At 49.1% G+C, this 23,929-nt stretch overlaps 2 protein-coding genes across 2 annotated transcripts in view; both read left to right on the forward strand.

Annotated features, from left to right (window-relative positions):
- Nucleotides 1-2,534, forward strand: part of pik3cb (phosphatidylinositol-4,5-bisphosphate 3-kinase, catalytic subunit beta) — a 52,917-nt gene extending 50,383 nt beyond the window's left edge. The window contains exon 24 of the mRNA XM_030380784.1: nt 678-2,534. Coding sequence (XP_030236644.1) covers nt 678-815 — 138 coding nt within the window. The 3' untranslated portion in view covers nt 816-2,534. The remainder of the gene's footprint in view (nt 1-677) is intronic.
- Nucleotides 2,535-5,140: 2,606 nt separating this feature from the next.
- Nucleotides 5,141-23,183, forward strand: LOC115561013 (period circadian protein homolog 2). The gene is made up of 22 exons (XM_030380785.1): nt 5,141-5,672; nt 9,903-9,995; nt 10,304-10,458; nt 10,869-10,990; nt 11,497-11,698; nt 12,510-12,561; nt 12,947-13,089; nt 13,217-13,295; nt 14,269-14,375; nt 14,856-15,009; nt 15,498-15,606; nt 15,793-16,069; nt 16,374-16,524; nt 16,686-16,819; nt 17,128-17,301; nt 17,524-17,772; nt 18,080-18,621; nt 18,790-19,278; nt 19,869-20,187; nt 20,781-20,991; nt 21,457-21,607; nt 22,115-23,183. Exons 1-22 carry the CDS (start codon nt 5,350-5,352, stop codon nt 22,265-22,267), a joined length of 4,389 nt encoding a protein of 1,462 aa, XP_030236645.1. The 5' UTR covers nt 5,141-5,349; the 3' UTR covers nt 22,268-23,183.
- The last annotated feature ends 746 nt before the right edge of the window (nt 23,184-23,929 follow it).

Consider the following 23,929-nt stretch of genomic DNA (forward strand, 5'->3'; position numbering starts at 1 on the left):
ACGCTATAGCTTTTCAATTTGTATAAAGGAACTCAAAGAATTTGACAAAATGTTATTCTATTTGTATTGTTATAACGTTTGCAAATTTAATTGAGGATTGCATTGTCACTTTGCATGTTAAAATACACTTTGAATAACGTATTTACAAATTTACATTATAAAATTGCATAATGAATTGTCAAATGCATAATGTAATTCCAAATTGCATTGCCATTTGAATTTTGCTACATATATGCTTCCATAACAAAGTGTACTGTCGGCAGTGGAAACGCGACCTCGGAACTGAGCTGGGCTATACCGCCCCCTCCCTACCGCACCTTTGCGATCCGATCCGTTCCGCACCCTGCAGTGGAAACGCGGCATTAAAGTGGTTTCTTCTGTAACTAACGTAACACAATGACATAAAGCGCTGACATAACCAGCGCTGCTATCATCTGTACCTGTAGCCCGCCGGCCATTGCTTAGCAACCATAGTTGACACCGGTGTTGGACATGTTTTGGTTGTTCAAAGATCAAGAGATAAAGTATTTCTGTCTCTCCTGTTGCCGCCTCCTTCCCTCCCTGGTCCTCGTCTCTGCCTCCGTCTCGGTGCTCGCCCTGCATCTCCTCCTCAACCCCTGTTCCCTCTCTCCTCTCCTCCCTCCTCCTCAACCCCTGTTCCCTCTGCCCCCCCCCAGGACTCCCTGGCGTTGGGCAAGACGGACGAGGAGGCTCTCAAGCAGTTCCGCCAGAAGTTTGACGAGGCGCTGCGAGAGAGCTGGACCACCAAGGTCAACTGGATGGCTCACAACGTGGCCAAGGACAACCGCTCCTAGGGCAGCTGCCCCCCCCGCGGGGTGGGGGGTTGGAGGGCGAGGGGCTAAAGGGTGCCACGGAGAGACGCATAGAAACAACTTATCTATATATTTAAAGAAGGGAATGTAGAAGACACCCGCTCCCGCCTCACCTACCCACCCCGCTCACTTCCTTATGTTGTTCTGAAAGACAGAACAAAGAGAACTTCTTTCAGGCCTTTTGACATATTTGTGGAATAACCTATGGCACTTGCAGGTTTTGCACAAGTACAGTCGGTGACCGAGCACACACTCACACACACTCGCAACCCATGGAAGGAACTTACTCTCCAAACTCTATCGTCTCTCTCCTATATCTCCCCACAACAAATCCCAGCCGCCAGCCCCTATAGACGTACTGACCGTGGGGTTGGGGGCTCCGGCCAACTGACTGATGAGGGAGAGGGGTGCTTCAGAGGACGAGTGTGGGTTGGCTAATTTGTGTCCGGAGAACATCAACGGCTGGTCCCACGCACGGAGCCAACGGAGGCATCACGCGCCACGCCCAACTACTGAACTCTCTAAGATAAACGACGGGTGTGGACGGCAAAAAACTGAAAAAAGACGTGGAAACAGGAAGAAGTCTTAAAACTTAGCCAAACTATATGCAACGGCCACAAAGGATCACAACATTCTTGTTCCTTTACTGCCTCCTGCTAACCATCAACCGTGTGCCTCAAGTGCGGGAAGATTGTATATTTTTATTTTTATTTTTTTGCCGTTTTAAGATATATAAATATATATCTTCTGTTTTTTTTTGTTTTTCTCGTTTTGTTTTTATGTGCCAGACTACTTTATTGCTCCACAGAAGTGTGTGTGAGAGGAACAAGTTTTTAAAGTTTTTAAAAGAACCAGAGGAATCGAATACCTTGAGCCTCGTCCACCATTGTAAGCTAAGGGGTAGCGTGGAACATTCCAAACACTGGAACCTTGCATGAACAAGACCTAGCAGAGAATAGGAATTACTGAACGTTTTCTATCAAAGTAAAAACTTTATTTTCGAGTTTGACCGAAAAAATTATTAAAAGTTGCTTCTTATTTTTTTTGCTTTATCTAATTCAATCAGATTTTTTTTTGGTTTTTAACAAAGGTAAATAAAAGCAATTCTGCTAAATATATCCGCTTTAAGGAGTTCATGTCTTATACAGGGCCTTGCCTCAGCTTGTCAGCCTTTCAAAGCACAATCCACCTTGTGCTATAATCTCGACAATATCGGAATCATGTAACATGCCTTTCTTAGGACCAAACTAAAGAGAAAAAACTTTGGTTGTTTTATTGTTAATACATATTTTGTAATTATTTGTTCCAAAGTTGAATGTTCTTGCAAATAAGTGCCGCTGTAATTTGAAATGTATTGGTTTTGATATAGCAGGGTGAGGGACACTGCGATACAATGCTCCAATCTAGCTTTTCGACATAGGGTGCTCCCTGCAGCACCTGCATTGGTTGTTGTGCAATATCCATAAACAAATATATGAACTGTATCTATTAGCATATGAACCCTTGGGCTTCAGGCCCGAGCCCAAACTGGAGGTCCCGGTTGGTTTATGTGTGATGCTGCTGTACTTCCCACTGCTAGCCTTTACATGTCTCCCAGACACTGGATATTGTCAAATGTACAGGCTTTTATTATTTCGCTGGTATTTTGTTTTCATAGGAGTTTTATTAAAGTTATTTTTCACCAAAAACTCAGGCAATCTCTGCTGTTGTCCCAGTCCTGGTTGCTGTTTAATGTCGCTGATCTGGTTCAAAACAAACTGAATGATTCCATCTTTGTGGTTGCTCGAGTCTTGTTGTGAATTAAGTTTGATTCCAGGAGATGAAAATATCCAGATCTGTGGGAATCGACTTTTTTTATTATTCGGCAGAGAGAAAAAAACTTGTCAGGGCGAGGTCCCAGATGGTGATGCCTCTCCTTCTTATGTCCATAGCTTGCTTTCAGTGAGGCTGCAATGTTGTGCTTTTTGGAAGTTATTGCTTTGAGTGTCAACATCCAGTACACGACTAGTATGCTGCCCTTGCTTTACTATAGAAAAGGATAACATCTGTGTTGTGGCTCTTCCCCCACAAACTGCATATGGCACCGTTCTCTACTTTGAAGTGGCATTCTTGCTTATCTTATCCAGACCACAATGGAACACATTGAGTTTTTGTGGTTGTTGATTGTCTTATCTATTTGTCTGTAGAGGTCCATCTCTTTATTCTTTTTCGCAGAAGCAGAATAATCTTGGCACTAAATTGTTTAACAGTCAATTCACTACTGCTGGATAGTGACTAGGTTGTGACATCATCCCCAGGCAATAATGTGTGCTGGTCCTATTCCCCCGTTATGTAATAACGTAATGTCTACTTCCTTCAATATGGTGACTAAGCCCGGAACTGTACCATGTGTATCTGGAGGCGCTTTTTAGGTCATTGCATACGTAACCACCGAGTCCTTCGAGCTCTATTTTGTGTTATTATAATATTGCGTTGGTTGCTGCTACAGTTTTCTTTTTTATTCAATTTCTAACTCAGACTTCACGCACAACACAGGCAAGCGAAAAACATGCAACATGAGTCTCCACGTGCAAAGTGTAACAGTTTAACGTAAAGTGATAGGCAGTGGCTTGAGCCAATCACCGCCCTTTGTCGTTATTGCGTCACTTTCCCCATGGAAACCCTCGGCTTCAGCCAATGACCGGCAGATATTCTGGAGTCTAAATTCAGGTCGCTCCGGGAGATGCGGAATACCGACTACCTGAAGTTAATGACAATATTCCCTTCACGCCGTCAGCATTCAACACCAAGGTGCATGATCCAACTTCAACCACTCAGGTTTGTGATTTTTATATGAGCATTTTCTTTTACCAAAAAAAAAAACGACCCATGCGAAATAATCCAGTTTGCTAATTGTATTTTACTTATAAAAACAATTTCAGAAGCTTGTTTTTTCTTACAAAAGTAAGGGGTATGTCTGGACTTGACACTTGTCCCTACATAGGAATTATAACCCTATTTTATTGTGCGATTTAACACTTTAACGGTACCTCAATATAACTGTGTACCTGCAGTGGTTTGCATGTCAACGGGTCTGCGTCATGAAGGAGTAGAAGGAGTTGAATGGGAGAAAATAATTCTGCTCCGCTTAAAGTGGTCGTTTTTAATTCCTCATGAACTTCAAATCATTCTTCATAGGCTTGCAAGTCTAGTTAGTCTTGAAAATAAACACATCCCACAGCCTAGGAACCCTAGGCTTACCATACTGTTGTGTATTCAGTCTTGTGTGCTGTTCCTGTTACTCCACTACACCACCAGATGGCGCACTTACCTAGTATTATACTGAAGCTGTGTGTGATGTTGAGTGCATGGACATAATAAAGGTTGAGTGAGTAGAAGAAGAATACAGTGATACTCGTTGAGTAAACCTACAGTGCCCGTCTCGTTCTTTATTCTATTATATTAGGAAGTACAAGTTAGTATAGAACACATACCCATTATATATGTGGAATTATCTGGGTTATATCTAAATCCTATATAGATATAGAGAGAGCTATTCCAGTCATTGTTTTTAATCTGTGAATTAATTATGGTAAAACTCGGAAACTTTTCTTTAGTTTGACAAGAATTGTGTCTCAGGGTTTAAGTTTTTCTTACCTGTACTTCTGTTCCCATTTCACATGATTATAGGCTGTTGTCCAAAAGTACTCTCACTGTGTTGGCTGTTTGGCTTTTCCATAACAGCGTCAGTGGTTTATTAGTTCAGGTGCTTGCTTCTGTGGGTAGGCCTATGTGTTTGCATGTTTGTTCGTAGAAAGCCTGCTCACATGCAGAAGGTCATCAGATCAAGTCAGCTGATAGTAGCCGCCACCACCACCATACTGCTATGAACAGTGGTTGAATTGTTTTGCCTTTAGGAATATAGGCTACAGTTGATCGTTCTGGAACACAAACTTTCAATTTGGTGGCGTGCGTTTGTGTGTACTTGCATGAAAGGTAAAAAAAAAAGATTGCCTCCATGATATGGTTTGCCCTTTTCATTATTATTAATCATAATTCTGTTCCCATCTAAAGCTGCAATTCATATCGCTCTGACCAGGTCAAATGCCGTTTGTTTTGGTCCAGTGGGTGACTTCCTGTTATTGATTAGGATTATCTACGGAGATATGATCCTAATAATGGCTTCCCCAAACAATCATGATCATCTCATCCATGTGCTAGCCCCGTCGTGTCAGGTTTCTAATACTGTATGTTTTGTTTCTGTCTCCCTTTAGTTCCCAACACGGCTACACTTCAGCACTTATTGCAGTGCTGAGGCCTTGCTGAAAACAGCCTAACCTCAGCCCTGTGCTTGCTTTACTGGTGCACCCCACCTCCCCTGCTGTCTGAGAACTCCAGCCCACTGCGCTTCCTGCACCCCAGCACGGACGGGCGTGCAAGAAACCAAGAGAGAGTCAGCTTCCGGCCGCAGGAAGAGGAAGAGGAGGAGGAGGAGGAGGAAGGCTCCCCCTGCATCCCCATCGGTCAGCTGCACCTCATGGCCGGGTGCTACCCCGAGGGAAGCGGTGGACGGGACCGTCCCGAGCTGGAGCCGGCACTGGGCCTGGCGTCCGAGGGAAGCGAGAGCAGCCAGGAGTGCCCGGCCTCGCCTGGGTCGCCGCTCGAGAACAACAGGAAGCGGGCGCGGCCTGCCTTGCACGAGGACATGGAGATGGGGGGCAGCGGCTCCAGCGGAAGCGGGACAGAGTCCCATGGCAACGAGTCCCACGGCAACGATTCTCAAGGCAACGAGTCGGTCGGCAGCTCCAGCGGAAACGGCAAAGACTCCGCCCTGACAGAGACTTCAGAAAGCAACAAGAGGTGAGTGACGCCCCCCCTGCTTAGCTCAGGGTCTCCCCAACGCCACAGGGAGAGCGCAATCTAGGCCATGGATGTGCGTTTCATTAGGCGTAATGGCATGGACGTTCGGGAGGCTGTGAGTCATAGTCGGCGGGCAGTCTCAGCAGGGGACCTGCTCTGTGTTTCAAGGCTCTAAATGTCCAGAAGTGACGACACTGCGCTTCATTAGAATAATGCTTTCCTGTTACCAGAAGAGACAACAACGGTACTGCTGTCATACGGAAGGAGGGGAAATTAAAACGTTGATTGGCCACGATTCACCAGTAAAGCTTAAAGAGACTAACTTACCAGATTCTGCAATGCAGGGCACTTGTGTGTGACAATATATCAAATGAACCTAGTAACAACTGATAAACTTCCATTGACATGATCTCCCTCTCCAGATATATGATTATAATCATTAGTCTATATTCGATTGCTTACGATCCTTTTGGACACATGGACCTCCAGCCACTGGATGAACCTGTAACTGTGTAGGGTATTACGTTTTCTGTAGATAAGTGGAAGCCATTATAATGGCAGCTCTGAACGTCATTTCATCGTTTTTGACCCGGGCAGCTGTCAATTGACGTAGACTCAAAAGACCTAGCCCCTTTTGACCACTTCCCATTTACACACACACACACACACACACACACACACACACACACACACACACACAACGTGCCAATTGAAAACCAGCAAAACATTGGGCTTGTGGGGGTGGACAATATAAACTTTTTAAAACCGTTCAAACCGCTCTCCAAAACATGATGGTAAACACACACACGCACTCAATTTTCATTTACAGCGAATTGACTGCAACTTCAAAGTGCTTGCGTTGATGGAGCTCCTGGACTGGTCATTGCTGCCTCCTGCTGAAATTAGTCCATCCGAATTGTTCTAGAGCGATGCATTTCCTGGATTCTGACAAGATGGACCATATCTGGATGTCACTGGCTCCAAGTCAGGTTTTTATTTATCTTAGCACTGTTGGAGACTAGGGCATTGCTGGCCAACACCAACATTTGGTTTTATAGTGTCAGGTGATTTGGAAGTTAGAGTGAAAACTCTAGAAACCCATTTGGGAAAAAGGATGAACTCTGACCTGTATTACATTAAAGGGAAGCTGGTTCAGGAGTGTAATGGTGACAGAGATGGCTATGGTGCCGTTATGGTCAGGTTGTTTAGTTGATCAAATCAGGAAATGTATACATAATCAAAAAGAAAGAGAAAAATAAGCCAATTCCAGACATCCCCTTTAGCCGCTGATAACTTGACGGTAATTGTTTATGATCATTTATAAACTAAATGAGTAATCAACCACAGAAACAATCAGTTGCATTACTTGCAGCCCTATATAGTACAATACTTCTGGTCATTAGAGATGAGCATATTGGTGACTATAGGAGCTACTGGCTAAAGCTCAGACCAGGCAGTCCATGTGCGCAGGTCCGGAGGGAGACGGAGAGCCTCACAGACAGGTCTAAGGCGTTACATCATCATCACAGTCTATATGTGTCACAGGTTGTGCAGTGCTGGAGCAGTGTAAGATTAGAAGCAGGGTCTCCTGTAAAGCCCCACATAACTGACTCTCCCCACATTGCATAACACAGCCTCTGACTCATCTTGCAACGCCGGGCTGTCTTTGTATCCATGCAATACAAACGGCCCTCCCTTTGTGGAGAAAACTCTGAGGAAGTCCTGTCTTCCAACGTATCGGGACGGGTAACATTGTGCATCTCTCCTGCTGGAAATGAATGGAAGCAGAATGGCAGGGCGGAAGGTTTAAATCCTCGGATTTTAATAATGGGTTCTGTATCATGATCCAATGTGCAGCCACTCATTTGTGCACAAACAACAGATCCATTGAGTGGTATTCTTTCTATTTTTTCAATCTTTGTGTTAGGCCACGGTGGTTGGGGTTTTGGCCAAAGTTGTTTTAATATCAATGGCATATATATGACGTGTGCTCAGAGTAGGCCTCACATGGCCGGCCACTTGACCATGGCAACACGCCCCACGGTGGGATGGGATCGATCCAGTGCTAAGTGGGCCCCTGTTGCTGCGGAAGTGATGCTTGTTGTTCTGAACCAAGCTTCTTAGTTGTTAATTCTACACCCATGTTTTCAAGGGGGAGCTAAGCTAAGACAATGGGATCAGATCTCTGAGATGGATTATGTTAGGGTCCACTAGTCCTGGAGGTATTAATGTTAAAACAACAACCACCGATTCGCTCTTAAATAAAACTGATGTAGTCTAGACAAATATTGACGGTTGTGAAAGGCCTGGGCCCTGTACCACGAGGGTTAGCGAGGTAAGTTGAGCTCCAAGCCTGGGTTAGTTGTACCACGAAAGTCGATCTCTTTTAGCGTCGCTGTATCACCAAGGTGACTTAGGTTCGTAACCAAACCTGGTCGGGAGCAGTTTTTCGGCTTAGTCTAGCCGGAGATCGGCGTGCGCAGCTTCCTAGCCCCTCCTCTGACAATGGCGTCACCATTTGTGGGTGTTCCCGTGGACCCCGGCGCACTTCTCGTACAGGGGTCTCTCCGGAGACAGAGGGTTTTACGGGAGAGAACCGATCCCTTGGCATTGTCTGACGATATTCAGATTTCAGACTTTATTGTCATTGTGCAAACAACGAAATTGGGGTTCTTCATGAGAGATACAGATTCTCATCAGAGGGTGTTCGTTATTTGATCGTCCTTTGGACCTTATGTAGACAATGCTTACTGTTGCGCGTTGTGTCTCCGTGACAGAGTGCTAGAGTGGAGGTAGCGCGTCAGTCTTGAATTTCTGCGCGGGGGGTTTGACTCCCAAGTGACGCGAATTTATGTGAAGCTTAAAAAGTCCCAAATCTCTTGCATATGGAATACTTATTCACTAAAGCTTATGGAATTATATTTTTGTGCTTATTTCGAACTTGAACTCATATCTTCAAGGCCGTGCTGGCACCACATCTATGGGGGTAAAATGCATGATGATAGACCGGCGAATCTGAACCCCGGTCGATGGTGTTCGGGTCCTATACTAATCCACTACGCTACAGCCGCTACCTCTCAGCGGTTGATAACATGCCATACATTTCTAACATAGGGTGTTTTTAAAGTGAATTCCCTAAATGATAGAATAAGGCAGGATGGACGGTGCTTATGCATTTTTAAATCATCATCATTCTATTTGGATTAATGCCAAACAATTCTGCATTTGGCATAGTTATTTTATAGACAATATGCAGAATCTTTTCACTTATACGCATATACACTGCTTGATCTATCGTAAAGGTGAGAAAAATGACGCAAAAAACGCCCCTTTCACATGAACGCGCACTGAACCTAAAGCGGAAAACCTGGTTCAACTAATTGAATCTAAAGTGAGCTTCGTGGTACCATTTAACTCTGATTGCGAGTTGCCGCTCTGTCGAGCCAGGTTTTCCCAAGAAAGCCTGGGTATGTTCAGCGAGGTTCGTGGTATACCCCCCTGGTTACAAGTTGTTTCAATACAATTTGTTTATAGTATTTTTGGGCAGACAAATGATGAACATCTGAGAATCTCCATAAAAGACGCTATGTTTTTATTCAATCAATTTAATATAATTAGTTGGACCTTCTCCGAAGGTCCATGGATACCCTTAACTCAGGCATGTCTGGCATCAATCAAGTTTATGAAACATTTTAGACTTTGTTTTATTGATCTTAAAAATTCAGCCATCCCTTCCCACACTCTATGTTTTGCGACGTCACAGGAAACGGAGGGCTGTTGTGTGTTGCTTGCTGGAGCTGAGTGAGTTATGTAAGAGCGGAGGGCTATTGTGGATCAACAGGGATGTTGAATGAAAAGAGATAGTGGTGTAGTGGTATCAGCGGCAGAGGCCAGTCAAGAGCCTCCGTGCTCGTGTAACACAGTGGCCGTCGGCCTGTTATCGCACTGTTGATGTTACATCAGAACCCCTAGTGTGTATATATATATATATATATATATAGACCTGGCTTATTTCCATAACTGTCATGCATATGCTGAAACTAACCTGGGGGACACACCTGCACTCTCTGCAGCTGTTGCCCTTTACAACCTACGATTATTACCAATTATTTCCACTTTTATGACGACGATCTTGCCGTTCCTGCAGCGGTTCCACCTTCTATTGTGTGTGGTACGTGTCCTGATGGCTAACGTATAACCTTTCTCCGGGCTTTGGTTCCCCCCTCGCAGCTCCAACTCCCACAGCCCGTCTCCGCCCAGCAGCTCCACCGCCTTCAGCCTGCTGAGCTCTGAACAGGACCACCCGTCCACCAGCGGCTGCAGGTCAGCACTCGCAACCTATTTTCTGCACTTACTCCACGGTTTACGTTATTATAGTGTTATTTTAGGAATCAAACGGCAAATTCGAAAGAAATGTTAGCTGTTGATGCATATATTCGAATATTTTAGAGGTCAAGGGTCAATGAAAGCATTTATCCCCATCCCCGCCTACTGAGGTATAAACCAGGCACTGCCGTTCCCCTCCGTGCTTTAAACCCCCGTGGTTCGACGCATGTGACGGCGTTGGCCACTGAACCAGAGTGTTTATGTTGGCTGATGCACGTGTGTCTGGTCCCATGTGACCCCTGCAGTAGCGAACAGTCGGCCAAAGCCAAGACGCAGAAGGAGCTGTTCAAGACGCTGAAGGACCTGAAGATGCACCTGCCGTCTGAGAAGAGGAGCAAGGGGAAGTCCAGCACGCTCAACACGCTGAAGTACGCGCTGCGATGCATCAAGCAGGTCAAAGGTAAGAGGGATCTCGTTTTTTGTCTTGGGATGCAGAGTGCCATCATTTCAACTGCGGTATTCCATCTCCATTCAACCATGCGTATATCCTATATCTATTTCTGTACGTACATTTGGCTTTTACAAATTTGCATACATGTGTTTATTACATGTGTTTATTTTTAATACATGCATACACGTTGTCGAGCGCACGTTGTGTCGACAACGATGTCGATGAAACTAGGCTATCATAAAGCATGGCGTGGAGGTGTCACTCATCGTTCACGCCTGCATGTCGGCCTCATGTTTACGTGTGTGTGTGTGTGTGTGTGTGTGTGTGTGTGTGTGTGTGTGTGTGTGTGTGTGTGTGTGTGTGTGTGTGTGTGTGTGTGTGTGTGTGTGTGTGTGTGTGTGTGTGTGCGCGCTCTGCAGCCAACGAGGAGTACTACCAGATGCTGATGATCAACGACAGCCAGCCCCCCGGGCCCGACGTTTCATCTTACACCATCGAGGAGATCAACAGCATCACCTCTGAGTACACACTGAAGAACACGGTGAGCCCCACCCCTCATCCCCCCCAACACGGCTGCACCTGATGAGGTCCACACCCTCAGAGCCAGGCGGCCGTGCCCTCCCCCCCCCCCCTCCGTCAGCCTCGTGTTGTACTGAATGAATCCTCTGGGGGTCACTCAGAGTCCATCCTGGTCTCTGATAGTCATTTAGCGAAAGCGTTGACTCAGAAGAACAGCGCCTGGCTGTTGATGTATAGATTTGATATAGATATGGAAAGATTAGCTGGGATACTACTACTAATACTACTTCCCAAAGGCTGCCTGACTCTTTGACAGGAGATTGAAAGACAAAGCCAGCGCCTTAAAAACTGTGCACACTATTGAATTAAAACCCATTGGAGCAATAACAATGTCTGCTGTTTTACTGATTTACTGACATGCTACGAGGGAAAAAAGGGTCTTATCAAAGAGGAATCGGGCAAAATTAAATGACTTTAAGGACTGAGCTTAACGGTCCCCCACCCCCCTCTCCCTGTGCGTCCCAACAGGATATCTTCGCGGTGGCGGTGTCGCTCATCACAGGGAGGATCGTGTACATCTCGGACCAGGCGGCCGCCATCCTCAACTGCAAGCGGGAGGTGTTCCACAACGCCAAGTTCGTGGAGTTCCTGACGCCGCAGGACGTGGGCGTGTTCTACAGCTTCACCACGCCGTACCGCCTCCCCTCGTGGAGCACGTGCACCGGTGCAGGTACGAAGTCTGCGGGGTCTGGGACGCGTGGTTCCGATGCCCGTGGGAATTACCGAGAGCAGATTGGTCGGATGCAAAAGTTTTTTTAGATTTCTTTTACCGTGAAATTCGAATTTTAAAAACAAATCACAAATCCTGAAATGTGGATGAGCCGGGTTCAGCCATGTGAGGCTGGCAGGTAGGGAGCGCCAGAACGGTCAAATGTCAGCACTCGCCTTCGCCATCGTCTCTCCCGCACGGGGAACACGTGGGGGACACATAGGATACGGCCCCCCGACCCCTCACACACACGCACACACGCGCACACACACACACACACACAGGGTGGTGCATAATCATGTCGCCCGCCCACGCGTCATCGATACATCTCCATCACCCAACTGGTCCATCTGAAGGGTGTGACGTTGCTAATATTCATGCTTATACTAAACAACAGTGGAACACTTCTATTTGTGTATTTGAATCTGAGAGAAATATTAAAGATTCTTGAAGTAAAAGCTGAATTGAAGTGCAAACTGTAGGCTCTGTGGTACTCGCAATCACTAATTAAAATCACCAAGTTTCAAATCTGCGCCCCGCTCCAAATATACTGGCACCATCAACCTTTAGCTGGCCACATTATACAGTCTTTACTTGTATGAGATACACACAGCTCTGTTCAGTGTTCAGTGAGCTAACCTAGATTATCCTCGCCCACTATTCCTCCACCTGGGTGAAAGACACCATTTCAATCCATGATTATAGATATTATTTCTGACTCTCTCTCTCTCGCTCTATTTCTGCTCTGATTCTCCCTCTTCCTCTAATGCAGAGTCGTCTCCCACAGAGTGTATGCAGGAGAAGTCCTTCTTCTGCCGCATTAGGTGAGTGATCAGAGCTGCTGGGCCAGCGTTTCCATCTCCAATAGGCCCTTAGTCAGGCCGATAGTAGACCTATGTCGCCATCTAGTGGTCAGATACATGGCTACAAAAATATGAACAGGTGGCGCTTTTTGGGGATCAATATATCCCTGTGTTTTTTGTTTAAAAAAGTAATAAAAGAAATACCTCTGTAACAAAATGTGGAACATGAATCTGATTTCAGAAGATTGGACTTTATATTTCAAACCCCAGCTTAACTCCTTAACATCTCTCTCACTCTCACTCTCAATCTCACTCTCTCACTCTCTCACTCTCTCACTCTCTCACTCTCTCATTTATATGTATAACCAATGACATCATTCACTCGTTCGATGTGTGTGTGTACCAGTGGGGGTAAGGAGCGCGAGGGGGCCCTGCGCTACTACCCGTTCCGCATGACGCCCTACCTGATGAAGGTGCAGGATGCCCAGCTGGCTGAGGACCAGCTCTGCTGCCTCCTGCTGGCCGAGAGGGTGCACTCCGGCTACGAAGGTGAACACTCCAACAAGAACCCCCCGACTTCGGCGCCCCCCAGCCCCCCAGTATATCAACAGCCTGTACAAGTCAGAGAGAACCGTGATCATGTGTTTAAAACATTGCCCTGCCTCCATTGCCACAGCGCCACGAATCCCTGCCGACAAGCGCATCTTCACCACCACACACACGCCCAACTGTGTGTTCCAGGACGTGGATGAGAGGTGAGCCGGACCACCTTCACCACCCCCCACACACGCGCACGCACGCACGCACGCACGCACGCACGCACGCACGCACGCACGCACGCACGCACGCACGCACGCACGCACGCACGCACGCACGCACGCACGCACGCACGCACGCACGCACGCACGCACGCACGCACGCACGCACGCACGCACGCACGCACGCACGCACGCACGCACGCACGCACGCACGCACGCACGCACGCACGCACGCACGCACGCACGCACGCACGCACGCACGCACGCACGCACGCACGCACGCACGCACGCACGCACGCACGCACGCACGCACGCACGCACGCACGCACGCACGCACGCACGCACGCACGCACGCACGCACGCACGCACGCACGCACGCACGCACGCACGCACGCACGCACGCACGCACGCACGCACGCACGCACGCACGCACGCACGCACGCACGCACGCACGCACGCACGCACGCACGCACGCACGCACGCACGCACGCACGCACGCACGCACGCACGCACGCACGCACGCACGCACGCACGCACGCACGCACGCACGCACGCACGCACGCACGCACGCACGCACGCACGCACGCACGCACGCACGCACGCACGCACGCACGCACGCACGCACGCACGCACGCACGCACGCACGCACGCACGCACGCACGCACGCACGCACGCACGCACGCACGCACGCACGCACGCACGCACGCACGCACGCACGCACGCACGCACGCACGCACGCACGCACGCACGCACGCACGCACGCACGCACGCACACACACACACACACACACACACACACACACACACACACACACACACACACACACACACACACACACACACACACACACACACACACTTACTTACTTATGTATGATGTCGGCAAGTAGAACTGCTGATCCTTCCATGAAAAAAGAGTAAGTCAAGGTTGGACAAATGTTAACAATGTCTTCCCCCTCCTCAACCCCAGGGCCATCCCTCTGCTTGGCTACCTGCCCCAGGACCTGATCGGGACCCCCGTGTTGCTCAACCTGCACCCCAGCGACCGGCCTCTCATGTTGGCTGTACATAAAAAGAGTGAGTGCCTCCCTGGTTTTCCACCCTTAGACTATGATTTGCTACCGTCCCCGGGGTAGGCTGGTAGACATATCCGTCCATTATACATCTAGGTGGACACGCCCACTTGACGACTACTGTAAAATACAGGAGATGGCAGATTTTCAAACTGCTCGTAATGGCTAATCACACGCACACCTGTTGGCATAATATCACCCCTTTAAAGGTTGTATCAGCGATGCTGGGTGACGTCACTTCAGATGGTATTTAAAGTGAGATCCCAAACAAACAGAGCCAGCTCGTCCCTCCCTTCCGTGTTTCGTGCATCCAGTAAAAACGATCATGAACGCAGCGCAAAATCCCACAACAACCACCCCTTCGAGATTCATCATATGTAAATGCGTGTAAAAACACTTCCAAGAGTGTCAGTGTGAATGGGTGTGTTTTCAGGGTCAAACTTGTGTGAATGCTTTTATAAACAAACTCTTCCTTCTCCTCCAGTCCTGCAGTTCGCCGGCCAGCCCTTCGACCACTCGTCCACGCGCTTCCGCGCCAAGAATGGCGAGTACGTGACCATCGACACCAGCTGGTCCAGCTTCGTCAACCCCTGGAGCCGCAAGGTGTCCTTTGTGATCGGCCGCCATAAAGTCCGCATGTGAGTGGTGTTAAGGCGCGCACACACAGACCCACACAAACACACACAGATGCCGCACAGACGCCGCAAACAGACAGAGATTCATGTTAACATGAGGCCGACGTGCAGGCGTGAACGATGAGTGACACCTCCACGCCATGCTTTTTGATAGCCTAGTTTCGACACCGTTGTCAACACAACGTGCCCTCGACAACGTGTATGCATGCATTAAAAATGTATGCAAATTTGTAGAAGCCAAATGTACATAATAAATATTGTATATTCACATAGTTGAATGGAGTTGGAATACTACATTTGAATTGATGGGATGAGAGTTGCCGTTGATATTTACAAGAAAAAAAAGAGATCCTTCTTACCTTTGACCTGTTTGACGCACCCACACACACACAAATAATGTACCTTGTGTGAGACAATTGTTGTTATTGTTTTGACTTGGAAATTAGTGTTTTGGACATGGGAAAATGTTAATATTGATTTGTGTTTTCCAGGGGTCCCGTGAATGAGGACGTGTTTGATGCACCGGCGTTCCACGGAGGAAAGATCATGGACTCTGACATCCAGGAAATCAGTGAGCAGGTCCATCGAGCGCTGCTGCAGGTACACTTACAAAAATGACACACACACACACACACACACACACACACACACACACACACACACACACACACACACACACACACACACACACACACACACACACAACCAAAAAAATCCCCTTATTTCTTTAGTTTTTTTACCCACTATGCAGTTCACAACTTCTAACGCCACCCTTCCTCCGCCCAGCCGGTGCACCACATGGGCTCCAGCGGCTACGGGAGCCACGGGAGCAAAGGCTCCCATGAGCAGCTGCTGAGCGCGGGCTCGACCAGCGACAGCACGGGGGCCCTTGCTGGAGGCCCCGCCACCGCCACAGAGGAAGAGACGGCGCGGGCCAAGCCGCGCACCTTCCAGGATATCTGCAAGGGGGTGACCATGCTGAAGAACCAGGACCCCCAGGTGTGCCTGCAGCCACCCGCGCCCTGGACCCCCAGGCCCGAGCAGAGGCTGAAGGCCGCTGATGGTGAGTGGCAGTCCGGCCGGACACATCCATGTTTGGTGCTTTCTCAGACGTTGAATTTTAAGCGTTTTCTTTTGTCGCACCTTTTCTTTGACCGCCATCTGTGATGTATACGGTATTTGAGTGGATGGTTGATTATGTTAGACGTTATGTTCTAGGTGTGTCATTTTGGTTCTTGGTGTTTGGAACCACACAGAGTTGCATAATCATTAAGTGTGGAATAAAGTTAAAATAAATGTTAGACCATGGTTTTTGTTCACTGCTCGAGTTAAAATGTGTTCCATGTCTTGTTTTTATCGCTCACCAGCATCCTTTCCGGCTGCACTGACGAATCCCCTGGTCCGTCTGAATGACCTGGTGGCCAAGGACAGTACTGCAGCCAGCATGGAGGACCTCCCCTGTAAAGACCAGAGCGTTTACTCCTACCAGCAGATCAGCTGCCTCGACAGTGTCATCAGGTAAGGCCATCCAACCACTGTTGCAGTCCAGCGTTTTATGAATCCAGGCTGCTGTTGTGTGTGTGTGTGTGTGTGTGTGTGTGTGTGTGTGTGTGTGTGTGTGTGTGTGTGTGTGTGTCTTATCCTAAATCCTTCTCTCCTGGGACTTCGTCTTCTCCCAGGTACCTGGAGAACTGCAACATTCCCGGTACGGTGAAGAGGAAGTATCAGTTCTCCTCCCACACCCCCTCCTCCTCCGACGAGGAAAAGAAGGGCTCGGAGAACGGTTTCCAAGGCCCGCATGACACCCACCAAGGTAGGCCCACGCAGATCAGCCCACCGAGCCACGTGCTGCACACACCTCAAACATGTTTGGGCTTTTAAAATCATACATTTTTACAGTTAAAGATGCAATGTTTATTATTTGCTTGCTTGCAGATAAAAAAAATCTTGAAATGTCTGTAGGCAATGCCGATCGATAGTGATTTCAATAATGTTATCAATAAAATCATATCCTCACAAAATCCCATTCTTCATGATGAAAAGTTGGACATTGTGTTAGTATTTTTAGTTATTTACCAATCGTTATTCAGATGTACAACTCATCTCTGTCCCTCCATCCAGGCTCCATGATGTTCAACGCTCGCCCAGGGCCCCCCTTCATGAAGGGCCCCAAGAAGCCTCTGGCGGCCCTCCCCCTGGCCTGCAAGGCGGAGAGCGTGGTGTCCATCACCTCTCAGTGCAGCTACAGCAGCACCATCGTCCACGTGGGGGACAAGAAGCTCCAGCCCGAATCTGGTGATTCCCCCTTGCCCCCCCCCCCATGCCCGCACACACCCCATGCTCCACACCCTCAATATGGCCTGTTTGTGGGTGAATTATTTGTTGTATAATAATCATGACAAGACTAGCCACCATGCAGACATTTGACATTACCTTTTAATCCATGTGAAAAATGGGATTGCCTTATGCGACTGTGTCTAACCCCTCCATGCACCCTGCCCCCCCACCCTCCCTCAGAGATCATCGAGGACGTGGTGGAGAGCCCTGCGCCCCCTCCCCCGCCCGCCAGCGTGGTGGAGTCCCCGCCCAGCCAGGAGAAGGAGGCCTACAGGCGCCTCGGCCTCACCAAGCAGGTGCTGGCGGCGCACACCCAGAAGGAGGAGCAGGCCTTCCTGACCCGCTGCCGGGAGCTCGGCGACGCCCACACCTTCCAGAAGGACTGCTCCACCTACCTGCACCGCCACCGCCGGGCCACCAACGCCGAAGGTAGCGCCCTTGAGCAACCGTCGGAATGCATGGTGTTTATGTGCAGCCATGTTTCATTGCGGTGTAATCGTTGTATCTGACCTCATCGTCTTAGTATTGGACAAAGTATTCGGTGCGGTAGAAGAAAAAATACATTCCTATAATCAGTTCCAAACCTCATCGATAAGTCCTACATCTGTAGCATGTAGCAGTTAGCATGTAGCACAACACATACCAGAGATGGTACAATGAATGGGACAACGCATGCAATGAAATTAGACGTGGCAGGAGGTGGTAACTCACGCTGAATATCGTCTCCGCCCTGCAGAGTCCTCAGGGGCCCGGGGGCCACACAAGCAGGGCGCCGGCCGGCCCGAGCCCGGCACCAGGAAGGGCGGCCGGAACAAGAAGTCAAAAAAGCCCCGCATGAAGCCTCCCGACTCGTCGGACAGCGCCATGTCCGACCGCAAGCCCCGCCCCCCTCTGCAGGGCCTCAACCAGACGTCCTGGTCACCGTCGGAGGCCTCCCAGTCGGCGTTCAGCGTCTCGTACCCGGCCCTGGTTCCGGGTTACCCGCTCTCCGTGTACGCCGCCGCCCCAGCCCGGTCGGCCTGCCCGGAAACCTCCCTCTCCGGCGGCTTCGCTGAGGTCCAGAGCAGCCAGGCTCCTCCCACCGCCACGCCCTTCGCGGCTCCCATCGTGGCGCCTGTGGTGACGCTGGTGCTGCCCAACTACCTGTTCCCTCAGATGGCTCCGATGGGCCAGATGGCCGCGGCCCCGAGTCCGGCCTTCTTCCCTGAGCAGACGCAGCCCCAGCCGGCGTACACCGCCCAGACGGCCTACCAGCCTGCCTACCCCATAGAGCCGCAGGCCCCCTACGCCACCCTGGCGCCCCAGCCCTTCGCCCCCAGACCGGCCTTCATCCCCCAGCCTGCGTTCGTCCCCCCGCCCGCGTTTGTCCCCAAGCCCGCGTTCGTCCCCCCGCCCGCGTTCGTCCCCCAGCCGGCCTTCCTCCCCCAGCCGCCCTTCCTCCCCCAGCCGCCCTTCCTCCCCCAGCCGCCCTTCCTCCCCCAGCCGGCCTTCCTCCCCCAGCCCACCTTCCAGGCCCCGCAGGCGGCCTACGCCTCCACACCGCAGCCTTTTCAGACGCAGCCCGCCTACAGCCCCCAGCCGCACCTCTCCCTGGCTCCCCAGGCGTCCTTTGGCGTCCAGACCCAGTTTGTGACGCAGGCCCCCTACCCGGCCAGGCCCTTTGCCTACGCCATGCGCGCGGAGACCCCGACGGTCCCGGACCCCCGGGACGGGGCAGCGTCGCGCTCCTCCACGCCTGCGTCGGCCGGCCGCGAGCCCCCCGCCTCACCGGCCCCGCTCTTTGAGTCGCGCTGCAGCTCGCCGCTGCAGCTCAACCTGCTGAGCATGGAGGAGAGACAGCGCTCAGCGGAGCGGCCGAACGCAGGGCCGCCGGCCGGACCGGGGCCCCCCGTGTGCGGAGAGATGGGCGTGGCCCCCGCCGAGGACCTCCATCAGGTGAGACCAGGATTCATGTTCAGTGGGGCAGTGTTGTGGAGAGGCAATCAAAGGGCTTCTGGACTAGCTCTTTCAACACAATAATAAATATAAAAGTAACTCATTTCTTTCCATTTAAAAAAACGTTTATCCCAGTTCTCAAATCCAACTGGGGAGTGATAGTGTTTGAAGTGGATTGAACCATTTTTGTGCACAGAAGAGAAACAGAGGAGAAATAGAGTAACACAATTCTTATTGAGCAAGCTGTCCGTTTAGTGAGCTGTGCGACAGTTTTTTAACCCGCATGCCCCACTTGGTTTGTCATACAGAACCATCTGGAAAGTTTTCTACTTGGCCGAGGCTCTTTCAAAAAGGACTTGGCATTTGGTTGCATGAACCATTTTCTTACAGCCGTCGATCCGGTAGATCACATAGTTCCCCATAGGACGCTGATTTGGCCCGACACGTAAAGGCTGACGAGAGGGAGTCTAATCCAGCGTCCTCGCAGGGTGGAGCACCTTAGCCACTTGAGAGAGTGAGAGGGTGTGGTTGTAGTGCGTTGTGTACGGGGGTGCGTCTCTGACGGTCGCTCTCTCTCCTTGTGCTCGCAGGAGGAGTCGCCTGAGGACGAGGCCCAGAGCGACGGGAACCTGACCTCCAGCGACCTGCTGGACCTCCTGCTGCAGGAGGACTCCCGCTCCGGGACCGGCTCGGCCAGCTCCGGCTCCATGGGCTCCGGGTCAGGGTCCGGGTCAGGCTCCCGGTCGGGGTTGGAGTCCGGGTCTGGCTCCCGGAGCTCCGGCTCCAGGAGCTCCGGCTCCAGGGGCTCTGGCTCGGGCTCCAGGTCGGGGGTGGGGTCCGGGTCAGGTTCGGGCTCCGGGTCCAACGGCTGCAGGACCTCAGCGAGCGGGGCATCCGGGAGCAGAACTGGTCAGTCATTAACCCTGTGTGTGTGTGTGTGTGTGTGTGTGTGTGTGTGTGTGTGTGTGTGTGTGTGTGTGTGTGTGTGTGTGTGTGTGTGTGTGTGTGTGTGTGTGTGTGTGTGTGTGTGTGTGTGTGCGCGTATAGTCAGTCAGTCAGTCAAACCTTGATTCTTAGAGAGAAAGCCATGAATGTACATCATTGCAATATTAGGAATGACTTTTTTTACATTTTGGTCCTGACTTAACGACTATTACACATGTGGGCGCTGAAACTGCACCAGTAATGGACCACTATTTTACCTGTTTCGTTTTGGGCTATTGTTGAGATTCTCCTTTTTCTTTCAACAAAGGCAATACAATGCATGCACAATTGTGTTAACAATCCCAGAGCCATTAGTCTTCAGTAGAGTATTTACATGGTGGGTTCCTCACTAAACAACCAAGGGAATTACATTAAATTAAAATAAATGTAAAATGCATTAATTAACACTGGATACAAGATGTATTAAAAAAAAAAAACCTTTCCATATTTTTCTTTCCAATGCCTGTCTCTGATCCCCCACATGTTCTTAAACTCATGGCTCCTCCTGCTCTCCACAGGAAGCCGCAACACTAGCAAGTACTTTGGCAGCGTGGACTCCCTGGGGCCCGACGCCAGGGTAAAGGCCAGGGCCAAGCTGCGGGGCGAGGCCGGCTCGGAGGCCGGCCGGCCCCTTGCTCCGGGGGACCGGGAGAGGCTGCAGGAACCCCTGTGGTTCCTGGGGGCCAACACTGGCGACCAGGTCATGATGACCTACCAGATGCCTTCCAGGTGAGGGGAGGTGGCTTTGGAGAGAACACACCCACCAGACTGGCCGATAGAACAATTTATTGTATTTGTTCATTCATTTCCAAATTTCCAAAATAAATGTGCCAATTCCTTCATTAGCAGGATGAGAATGATTGTTGAAATTGCTCAAAGGTTGGGAAAATGTGAAATTAATAAGTGAAACCATACCACGTGGCATTATTTGATTTAAACAAGCAAAGGATGAATGTATAACCAAACTATAACTAAAGGGCCCTGTTTTTTATTTTGCATCAAGTGAAATCAATTCAGGGTCAGTTGAGGATAGGTTCCTTTTAAGGCATTAGCAATAGAGCCTCTTAGTTTCCTTGGCAACTCGGATTCATACCTGGGCCCTTGTCGATGTTTCTAAATATCCTCCGTCTGTCTGTCTGTCTGTCTGTCTGTCTGTCTGTCTGTCTGTCTGTGTCTGTGTCTGTGTGTGTCCAGAGACATCCAGAAGGTTCTGCGGGAGGACAAAGAGCGGCTGAGGCTGATGCAGAAGAGCCAGCCGTGCTTCTCGTCGGAGCAGTGGAGGGAGCTGGTGGAGGACCACCCCTGGATGAGGAGGGGGGGCCTGCCCTCCACCATCAATGTCAAGGTGAGACCCTGCATCTTATCGGAGAGGGGGGGGGGCACGTGGAGATTAAGATTACCTTTTTTTTTATTATGAGAATTTGATTAACTTCTATTTAAGTCCCATGTAGATGAAGACAGCCATTCATTCATAAGTACTTAATTTATGCCAAGATATATAGAAAAATGGTTTGAATCATTAAGATGGCCCTCAGTTGTTGGATTTCCAACAGATAAGAGGATGAATAGTGATATATATTGACATTTTCTGATTATTGAACAAAACAACAACAACAAAGACCTCTTCCAAACCGGCCCCTAAACATCAACAGGGTTGTTGTGCACATTAGTACAAATTGCTATCAGGATAATCACCCTTCTGAAACGATGAAGGTTAGCTAGCTCACTGCTTGATTAACTCACAAAAAGTGAAGGGGAAACAAACACAACTTTGTACAACTACTCATGTTTCTGTAGAGGTGGAAGCAATCGGTGTACTGATCTAAGTGTGTGTGTGGTTTCCGCAATCCAGGAGTGTGTGTACTGTGAAGACACAGCCACGCACCCTTCTGCCGAGGAAGACCACCCAGAAATGGACCTTGGGGACAGGGTAGAGGAGAAGGGCCGACAGGACCAGATACAGCAGCCCCACGAGGCCGGACCTCTGCCCGACTTAGGGTCATAGACACACACACACACACACACACACACACACACACACACACACACACACACACACACACACACGAGGGGATGACATGCACCATTGCCATGGCATCAGATGCTTACATTAAACCACATTGAATTACATTGCACACACATGCACCTGGGCATCTCTATAAACATGAGGTATAAACTGACGTGCCTTGGGGACTTGCATGGCAACACTGTGCATCGAACAATTTCACGTGTGTGGAACTCTCCTCTTTGCGGCCATTTGGGATGGCGTTGAAGCTGTGTACACGTGTGTGTCTATGTCTGTGTGTGTCCAGGAGCAATTATGCGTGATAAATAGGAAGAGGTGGACTGCAGACCGCAGTACCAATCCCCTCCTTCCAGGGGGCAGTATGCTCCAGATTCTGAAGGCATTGTCCAACACACTGTTCTCTGCTCATGAAACACAAGCCCTCACACATGTTCTCTCTTATACCTTTGGTGCCCAACTTGCGTAGCTCATGACTATAATCATGCGAAAATGCCTTAGTTTTACGAGCTCAGGCTTAATTGTATTATTGGTACTTTTATTCAACTTAAATGGAAATAATTTCTGAATTTTATTAATGAATTACAAAACAGATTGCCACTTTACTAGGCAAAATATGCCCTTTACAGACTTTCTATATGTTCTGGGGACCGTCCTAGGCAGAGCGATGAGGCTTTTTGGTGCAGGTTACCAAGCTCTCTAGTTGTTCCTTCCTGGGGCCATGTAGCATGGACAGGCTGTTAAGTGGCTAGTCTAAAGATACGCTCAAATCAAGAAAGTGTTTCAATCAAACTCATCCACTTATCCTCGCCCTTTATTTATGTATTGTTGCAGAGAAAGCACAGAATTTTGACCAAAGCTCAGAAAGTGGGTTCGACCTTTTGAGCTCCGACTTACAGCCGATGATTTATATATATATATATATATATATATATATATATATATATATATATATATATATATGGGTACAACCCCACACAAGCTACTGTTAAACTCATCCCACTGACCACGGGGAACTCCTGTATTATATGGCCATTGGCCACAGCCCTGCATCGGGGCTGGCCAGTGAAAATGGTGAATAACCACGCTAGTGTCATTCATCTTTTTGAGTGTTTTTTATTTAGTTTTGTGGCTCAGGATGGTAGGAGAAATATGTAATGTTTTTTTGCGTCACACTGAATCAATAACCAATGAGCAGCGTTGCACACAGTGGATAAGTCACATGGGCAACATGGTATCAGAGTGCTGAAATACACATTGGTCAAGTGTGACTATTCATTTTATTTAACCTATTACCAAGGTCACACAATCACAGCAACTGTAAAGCCTCCTTATTGGTCCCTTGGGCATTCCAATAAGCTATTTTGCTCATATTTATATGTTTATAATGAGCTGCTTGTCGCCTCGTTATTGTTATTTATTTGTTTATTTAAATGACAGTCAGTGGTTCCTATGGCTACGTCTTTGTGGGATAAAAGAAAGTTGCTTCAAAAGTTGACCCCATTGTCAAGGCATATTCACCATGTTGTATTGTACAAACCAGGGTACTGTGAACTTTAAGAGGTCGTCTCCGTCCTCTGGTTCACCAGCCCCATGAGTTTAGAGCATCTTGGACTGTTTAGACAAGCATTAAGCACTAGAATA

The sequence above is a fragment of the Gadus morhua genome, chromosome 16, assembly GCF_902167405.1.
Source record: "Gadus morhua chromosome 16, gadMor3.0, whole genome shotgun sequence".
NCBI classification, from domain to species: Eukaryota; Metazoa; Chordata; class Actinopteri; order Gadiformes; family Gadidae; genus Gadus; species Gadus morhua.